The 7,931-nt window shown below is 47.6% G+C and overlaps 1 protein-coding gene across 1 annotated transcript; it reads left to right on the top strand.

The window, feature by feature from the left end:
- The first annotated feature begins 311 nt into the window (after positions 1-311).
- On the top strand, positions 312-4,624 carry CHCHD2 (coiled-coil-helix-coiled-coil-helix domain containing 2). Its single transcript, XM_032872355.1, has 4 exons — positions 312-491; positions 2,521-2,770; positions 3,515-3,674; positions 4,322-4,624. The coding sequence occupies exons 1-4, from the start codon at positions 442-444 to the stop codon at positions 4,330-4,332; spliced, it is 471 nt and encodes a 156-aa protein (XP_032728246.1). The 5' UTR covers positions 312-441; the 3' UTR covers positions 4,333-4,624.
- Positions 4,625-7,931: the final 3,307 nt, after the last annotated feature.

The following is a 7,931-nucleotide window of genomic DNA, read 5'->3' as shown; positions in this document are numbered from 1 at the left end:
CTTCATGCCGAGAGTTACCGCGTCCGAGGGCAGCGGCAGTCGCGGCAGAGATCTGTCGGCCGGACTAACACGCACGTCCGGAGGGAAGCGGCGAAGGTCCTCGCGCTCTGGGAAACGATCCGCAAGCCGCGCCGACTCAGACTCAGCTGGGAGAAGAACGCTCGCACAGTAACTTCACGCACTTCCGGTCTCCTGCCGGCGCCCAGCGCGGAGCTCATGACGCAAACCGCATGCGACCAGGCGCCGCCGTGGCGTCCTGCCCTTCTAGCGACCTTCAGGGTCCGCGCGGACGCGGGCGAGCAGGAGCCTCTGCGTGCGCGCTGATTGGTCGCAAGCGCAGGCCCAGCCCACCCCCGTTTTCCGTTCTGCGGCGCCGCCGAAGCCGCTGGGGTCTCCGCCGAGTCTCGGACGTCTTGAAGCAGCGCCGCTCCGCCAGGAACCATGCCGCGTGGAAGCCGGAGCCGCACCTCCCGCATGGCCCCTCCGGCCAGGTGAGGCCGCCGTTGGGGGGTTGAGGCCCTGCCGGCGCTTGACGCAGAGGGAGGCCGCGCTAGGCCTCGCCGCGGCCGGGGGCGCCCGGAGGCCGGCGTGGAGCGGGTCAGCCTCCGCCGCCGCTCGTTGGTTGTCACGGGCTTTGGCTGGGTTTTGCGGTGGGGGCCCTTTCCGGTTCCGAGCGCTCGTGACTCCGTGAGCTGCCCTAGACCCCGTTTAGTTAAGGTTCTGAAACGTTACTGCAGCCGCCTGTCGCTTGGAACTCACGACCCCCACTCCGGCCTGGCCCGCCGCGCGCTCCCGGAGCGCATTTTAACTTAGAGCGGCCGTGCCCTAGAGGTGGCGTCTTCAAGTGTGAGCCGAAACGTCAAGAGGAGCCCCCCCCCCCCCCCCAAAAAAAAGGAAGGGGGGGGGAGTGTGCTGGAAAGGCCGTAGGATGGGGAAATGACCCGCATTTCAGTAAACGGGCTGATCTGAGCACCAGCAGTGGGTTCCAGGGGCTCGGACTAGTCGGGAACGCAGTTACTAAAGCCTTACGTGTAGGGGACGTTTTCTAGTTCTTTTCTCTTCTTTTTTTTAACACTTATTTGTCAGAGCACAAGCAGAGGCCGCGGTAGAGGGAGAGGGGACCCCCCCCCAGCGATGTGGGCCTCCATCCCACGACCTGGAATCATGACCCGAGGGGAAGGTGGACGCCTAACCAGCTGAGCCTCCCGCCCCCCCGCCCCCCTCCGTTTTCTAGGTCTTAAGATATTTTGAAAGTACACTGCTACTCGCACTTTAACCTCAACACCAGTAACCTTAGGGAGAGATGTTATTCATCTTTTCCAGAAATAAGGAAATTGACGGCTCGGAACAAGTGACTTGTTCACGGTCTATCAGTGCGTAGGAAAGCCAGGTCTGACCCGAGTTTTCCAATGACCAGTAAAGGACGTTTTAGCACACTGGTTTTCTGGAGTAGGGTGGATTGTGGTGAAACAGTACGCTAGGAGTATAGGGAAGTGGTTCACTTAACGGAAAGAAGCTTCTCTCCAAAGAACCAAAAACCACATTTTTGTAAAGTGATGCCAGATGCACCCTGATGGAACCGAAGTATAAACTTCTGAGTTTATAAAAACGGCCAGAGGAAACATAGATGAAAATTTTTATTTTATTTTATTTTTTAAAGATTTTATATATTTGTTTGTCAGAGAGAGAGCACAAGCAGGCGGAGAGGCAAGCAGAGGCAGAGAGAAGCAGGCTCCCCACTGAGCAAGGAGCCCGATGCAGGACTTGATCCCAGGACCCTGGGATCATGACCTGGGTCGAAGGCAGCCGCTTAACCAACTGAGCCACCCAGACGTCCCTCTTATTTTATTTTTAAAGACTTGGGGTTCCTGGGTGGCTCAGTGGGTTAAGCCTCTGCCTTTGCTCAGGTCATGATCTCAGGGTCCTGGGATCGAGCCCCGCATCAGGCTCTCTGCTCAGCAGGGAGTCTGCTTCCCTTCCTCTCTCTCTGCCTGCTTCTCTGCCTACTTGTGATCTCTGTCAAATAAATAAATAAAATCTTTATTTTTTAAAGACTGTATTTGACAGAGCACAAGCAGGGGGAGTGGCAGGGACAGGGAGATGCAGGTTCCCCAATGAGCCAAGAACCCCATGCGAGGCTCAATCTGAGGACCCTGGGGTAATGACTTGAGCCACCACCATAGGTGAAGATTTTTAAAGCAGTGCTGGACATGTTAGTGAGAGCCTGTTGATGACCAGAAGCCTTAGTAATAACAGAAGCAGTCAGGTAACATGTATTTCGTATGTTTTATTATTATAACACTGTATTCTTACAATAGAGTAAACTAAAGGAAAATGTTACTAAGAAATCATGAGAAAATAAATACGGTAGCGTACCTATCCCCTATTTATCGAAAAAAGCCACATGAAAGTGGACCCCTGCAATTCAGACCTGTGTTAAATGGTCAACACTACCGTTCCTTTAAGTCCAAACCTGGTAGCAGGTGGGCATTTCATACTTTCTGTTCTGTTCTTTCTTAGCCGGGCCCCACAGATGAGAGCTGCACCGAGACCAGCGCCCGCAGCTCAGCCGCCAGCAGCGGCTCCCCCATCTGCTGTTGGCTCACCTGCGGCTGCACCCCGGCAGCCTGGTCTCATGGCCCAGATGGCAACCACTGCAGCTGGCGTGGCTGTGGGCTCTGCTGTTGGGCACACAATAGGTCATGCCATCACTGGGGGCTTCGGTGGAGGAAGTAGTGCTGAGCCTTCAAGGCCTGACATCACTTACCAGGTAAGGTTTTGGGCAGTGTTTTCTTTCCGTGGGGCGTTTTGAGAAAACCTAGTTATTTTTAAGTTCCTTATGTATAGGAACTGTCTAATTTTAGAATCCACAGTGCTTTTAACAGAAAATGGTTTATCAAGAGCCAAGCTTGGCAGTTGTTAGTGGCTTAGATGAGCATCATCAAGTACTGTACAAATTGTATTTGTTTTTAAGGAGTAGAAGAGCAGTTCAACTTGATTTCACTGTAAACAGCCATTTCCCCCTTATTTTAAATTTAGTTTCAATCTTAGTTAAGTGTTTAAAAATCTCTTTAGTAGCTCTAAACCTCTTCTCTGTACTCTGATCTCTTCTCTGACATTTGCCACTGCCCTTTTTTCTGAAGTATGTGAATTTACTTATCTGATGAGCATGAGTGTTTGGTGTGTAGCCTGTTGTATTTTTGGTGTATTTGATACTCTCATCCGTCAATTTTTCTGTGATAGTCCCACTTTCTCCTCCATGAAACTTCACTGAACCCCACTGGTATTTTGCATCATTGTTCTTGAATCTTCCTTCTTATAACTGGAATTTTGTTAAAGTCCATTTGCTTTTGCCTTTAAATTTTTTCACTTTCCATGTTATTAGATGGAAATTAATTTGCATCTAGTTCTAGTTATGTTTCCCCAGTTGACCTCAAAGACATTGGATACTGTCTTTGTTCAGGCGTAAATCTAATTTGCTTTCTAAATGGTCCTGAATGTTGTGCCTTTGCAGGAGCCTCAGGGAGCCCAGCCAGCGTACCAGCAGCCACAGCAGCAGTTTGGCCCATGCCACTATGAGATGAAACAGTTTCTGGAGTGTGCCCAGAACCAGGGTGACCTTAAGCTTTGTGAAGGTTTCAGCGAGGTGCTGAAACAGTGCAGATTTGCAAATGGTAGGTGATGCATCAATCCCTGATCAAACCTGCATCTGCTCAATTCATAGCATGATACCCCTGGGCCCTGTAGAACTTTGGGATTCTGTCATAAATTAAACTGACAAGTTGGAGATTTTGTTTACATTCTAAAAATAATCTAGTTCTTCTAACAAAGAGCTGGTCCAGAGGTTTCTAGTCATTATCTTAAGCTTTTGCCAGTTACATTGTGATTCTGATTCTTCTTAAGTGGGTGTAGATTAGTGTGTCAAGTCTTGTTCTGGTTACAGGATGTGGGTGATCTAGCCATAAAGCTGTGAATAAAAAATTACATTCCATTTTCACCCATGTTCAGGATTAGATATAAAGACTGATAAGTTATTGGCATTCTTCACACCTTATTTGAGAAAAGAGTTTATTCCATCCCTCAGTGGAACTCTGAAGTTTGGGCTATCTGGAGTGGTGGCAGTGAACTTGTTTATATAATTTCCTCCTTTTGACCTAAGAATTCACCATCTGTTAAAATGCTCATTTTCATTTTCCTACCTTCATTTAGGCAAGAATCTGATAAACCTGGGCTTTCATCCCTCTTTTTATCATTTGGAAGGCTTCTGCTTTGCTAAGAATATACAACTGTTACTCTATTAACTCACCTTTTCTGTTTGCAGGATTAGCCTAATCAAGAAGTTCAAATTGAAGACACGGAAAATCATCTCTCATGACCAAGTTAATTTAGCATAAAAATATAATTAATAGTGAATATATAAAGTATAAAACCACAAGTTAAGCCTCTCCATCATTAATTACAGCTTTCTTCAGAATTGGAATGAAAAAGCATGTTCTTACTGAATAGAAGTTCATTGAGATGGTTTGAGTTTGGGGCTGGGAGGATGTTTGTGTGCCTCCTTAAATCACCTTTTGTGATGTTCTCATTTGTGAACTAATTAGAATAAAGTGATTTTCTCTCAAAATGTGGTGTCTTTGAAGTGTGAGATTATAAATTAGATATGGTGTATCCACGCTGCACATAGGCATTTTGCAAAAGAACCCAAGTATCTCAACATGTCTTTAAGCATATCTGTTTTATAGTCTTAGTATTAAATTAGCATCCATCTGGATGATCTGACCGAGCTCCCTGAGGAGCTTTTGTAGGAAAGTAGTTCCGTAAGAAGTCACTCACTAGCCAACAGTGCTCATTAAAAAAGTTCCAGATGGAAGGCTAGGGTTTGGTACTGAGCAGTAGCAGGAAACGATTTTAAAGTGAGCGATAAAGGAAATGTGGGCCGCGACCTATTGCAGGAGTGGGTTCCTGTGGCCCGGTCAGGACTTCTGTCACCTCCCCTACTATATCCAGTGAATTGGTCAGAGATGAGAACCAGTCTCAGTACAGGCATTTGCCCTGCAAATGTTTTTCCTCTGTGTAAGGCCTTGTGGCTTCCCTTTGCTGAAAGACTCAAGCTAGCTGCAGCTGCCCACTCCATGTTGTCTTGAGATGGGCTCAATTTGGGGTGCATCATTTTTAGAAAAGGAACCCAGCACCATTCCTCACAACTCAAAATATCATTCACTTCTGGGAGTTCTCTCTAGCCTACGTTGTGCTCTGCACTTCTGCTTTCAAATGCACCTTTCTGAGGCTACTAGATTTCTTCTCCAATCCAAGTTGCAGAGACCCATGTTACTGTGGGGTGAGGAAGGCGCTGTTAAGTGAGTAGATCTTCCAGTTGCTGCCTCCTGTTCTCAACTGTGTTCTTAGAGTGTCCCACTCTTAAAAAAATTTTTTTTAAAGATTTTATTGGACAGCACAAGCAGGGGAGTGGCAGGCAGAGGGAGTGGTAGAAGCAGGCTTCCTGCTGAGCAGAGAGCCCAGTGCAGGGCTCCATACCAGGACCCTGGGATCATGACCTGACCCAAAGGCAGATGCTTAACTGACTGAGCCACCCAGGTGCCCCTAGAGTGTCCCAGTCTCACTGAGTTCCTGAAAGGGGCCAAGAATCACCACTGACAATTCACTCCTGGTAAATCCCCCAGCACCCATTTCTGTGAAACCTCAGGACTTCTAAATTCATAGTGTTATTCCCCCCTTATGTCCAAGGTGTAATGGTGTATGGTGGGTACCCTAATAGTATTTTTTTTAATTCTTTTTTTTTTTTTAGATTTTATTTATTTGACAGACATCACAAGTAGGCAGAGAGGCAGGCAGAGAGAGGAAGAAGCAGGCTCCCCGCTGAGCAGAGAGCCTGATGCAGGGCTGGATCCCAGGACTCTCAGATCATGACCTGAGCGGAAGGCAGAGGCTTTAACCCACTGAGCCACCCAGGTGCCCCACCCTAATAGTATATTGTTGAATCAATGAATCAAGGCAAAATGGGGCAGCTGGCTGGCTCAATGGGTAGATCACGTCACTTTCAATCTTCGGGTCATGAGTTCAAGCCCCACATTGACCGTAGAGTTTATGTTAAAAAAAAAAAAAAAAAGTAAACAGCTGTCAAGAAGAATGAAATCTTGCCATCTGCAATGACGTGGATGGAACTAGAAGGTATTATGCCAAACAAAATAAGTCAGACAAATACCATATGATTTCATTCACATGTGGGATTTAAGAAAACAAACACGGGAAGGTAAGGAATAATAAAAGATGAAAATGAGACAAACCGTAAGAGACCCTTAACTATGAGGAACAAATAGAGGGTTGCTAGAGAGGAGGTGGATGGGGGGATGGGGTAACTGGGTGATGGGCATTAAAGAGGGCACTTGGAGTAATGAGCACTGGGCATTGTATGCAACTGATGAATCACTGAATTCTACCCCTGAAATTAATACATGATAATTTAAGTAAAATTAAAAAATTAAAAGGAAAATGAACCGCTGACATCAATAAACGCAAGAGTCTGGCGGGCCTGGCCTCTCTCTGGTAGAAGCCATGGCTACAAAGAGACAGGAATAATCCACTAGATACATTGGCCTTTTGTCCTGAGGTTAGAAGGGATTTTGTTAAACACTGAAAGTATAAAGCAGAAATCAAGTCTGTAGTTTAGCATCCGGAAACAGAAGGGATCAGGGAGCTTAGTGACAGTAAGTGAAGTGTTTTCATCTTGAGCCAGATGCTGCGTCTCAGCAAGCAGAAGCCTTTATGCACAGACCCCAAGTCACTTCTGCTCCTGCATCTCTAGCAGTCCAGCAAGTATCTCCCCCAGGGGAAGAAACAGATGGTCAACATGAATAACGGAAAGAGCACTTGGGGCCACAGCTGAGATCAGTCTAGAATCTCTTACCTATTTAGTGGCCTTGGGCAAGTCACATTCTCTTTACCATGGGCTTAACATCAGATTTGGGGTGCAAGTGCTTTGTGAAATGCTAACCAGGCGTGCTTGTGGGCTCAGCCTCTGTGTGGAGCACTGCATTACCCCTCTCTTCATTTGTTCCATTAGAATTAGGGATTTGGGAAAAGGTAGTTTTAGGGACATCTGGGCGGCTCAGTCAGTTAAGCGTCTGCCTTCAGCTCAGGTCATGATCCCAGGGTCCTGGATCGAGTCCCACATCGGGCTCCTTGCTCAGCAGGGAACCTGCTTCTCTTTCTGCCTGCTGCTCCCCCTGCTTGTGCTTTCTCTGTGATAAATGAAATCTTTAAAAAAAAAAAAAAAAAGAGTAGCTTTAGAACAAGAGAGCAATAAGTAAGTGTCTACTGTGTGCCAGCACCTTCCATACATTTTTTCCAATTCTGTCAACCTCTTAATCATTCTGATGACGACCCTCACCCAAAGAGCCCAATGGCACACACTGTCAGAGCCCATATGCTTTTCCTGGCACCCAGAGCTCCACCCAATAGCCCACAGGCTGAAAACCAAATGGGTTAAGGATGAAATCATGGAGGTAGATCAGAGATCGATTCCTAAGGGGGATGTTCCCTAACCTTTAAGGTCTGCATTTTGCAGGTCAGCCACACTAACCATTCCTCCGTGGGCCCCAATGTCTGGGTCCCCGTGGCAGCCAGGGCTGCTCTATGGGTCTGCCAGTGCTTGGGTTTCTCCAGAGCCCTGCTCTCAACATACACAGAAATGGCTCCCAAAGAAGTGACTGCATTCCCACCAAGGCTGGCTTTGTCTACTCAAGGCCCAGAGGCCGAGGGAGCTCCAAAGGGGAGACAGGTCACCTCTGCTATCCTGACTGCTCCCAGGCCGCCCGAGCTTCCCTCACCCTCCAGCAGAGGTCACCTCCTGGGAAGACTCGGCCCCTGCTGGGCCTTGGCCTGCATCCCAGGTTTGCAGTTGTGATTTATTT

This window comes from Lontra canadensis, unplaced genomic scaffold (assembly GCF_010015895.1).
Source record: "Lontra canadensis isolate GAN:19392208 unplaced genomic scaffold, GSC_riverotter_1.0 scaffold45, whole genome shotgun sequence".
NCBI lineage: Eukaryota > Metazoa > Chordata > Mammalia > Carnivora > Mustelidae > Lontra > Lontra canadensis.
This window is presented reverse-complemented; position numbering and strand designations above follow the sequence as displayed.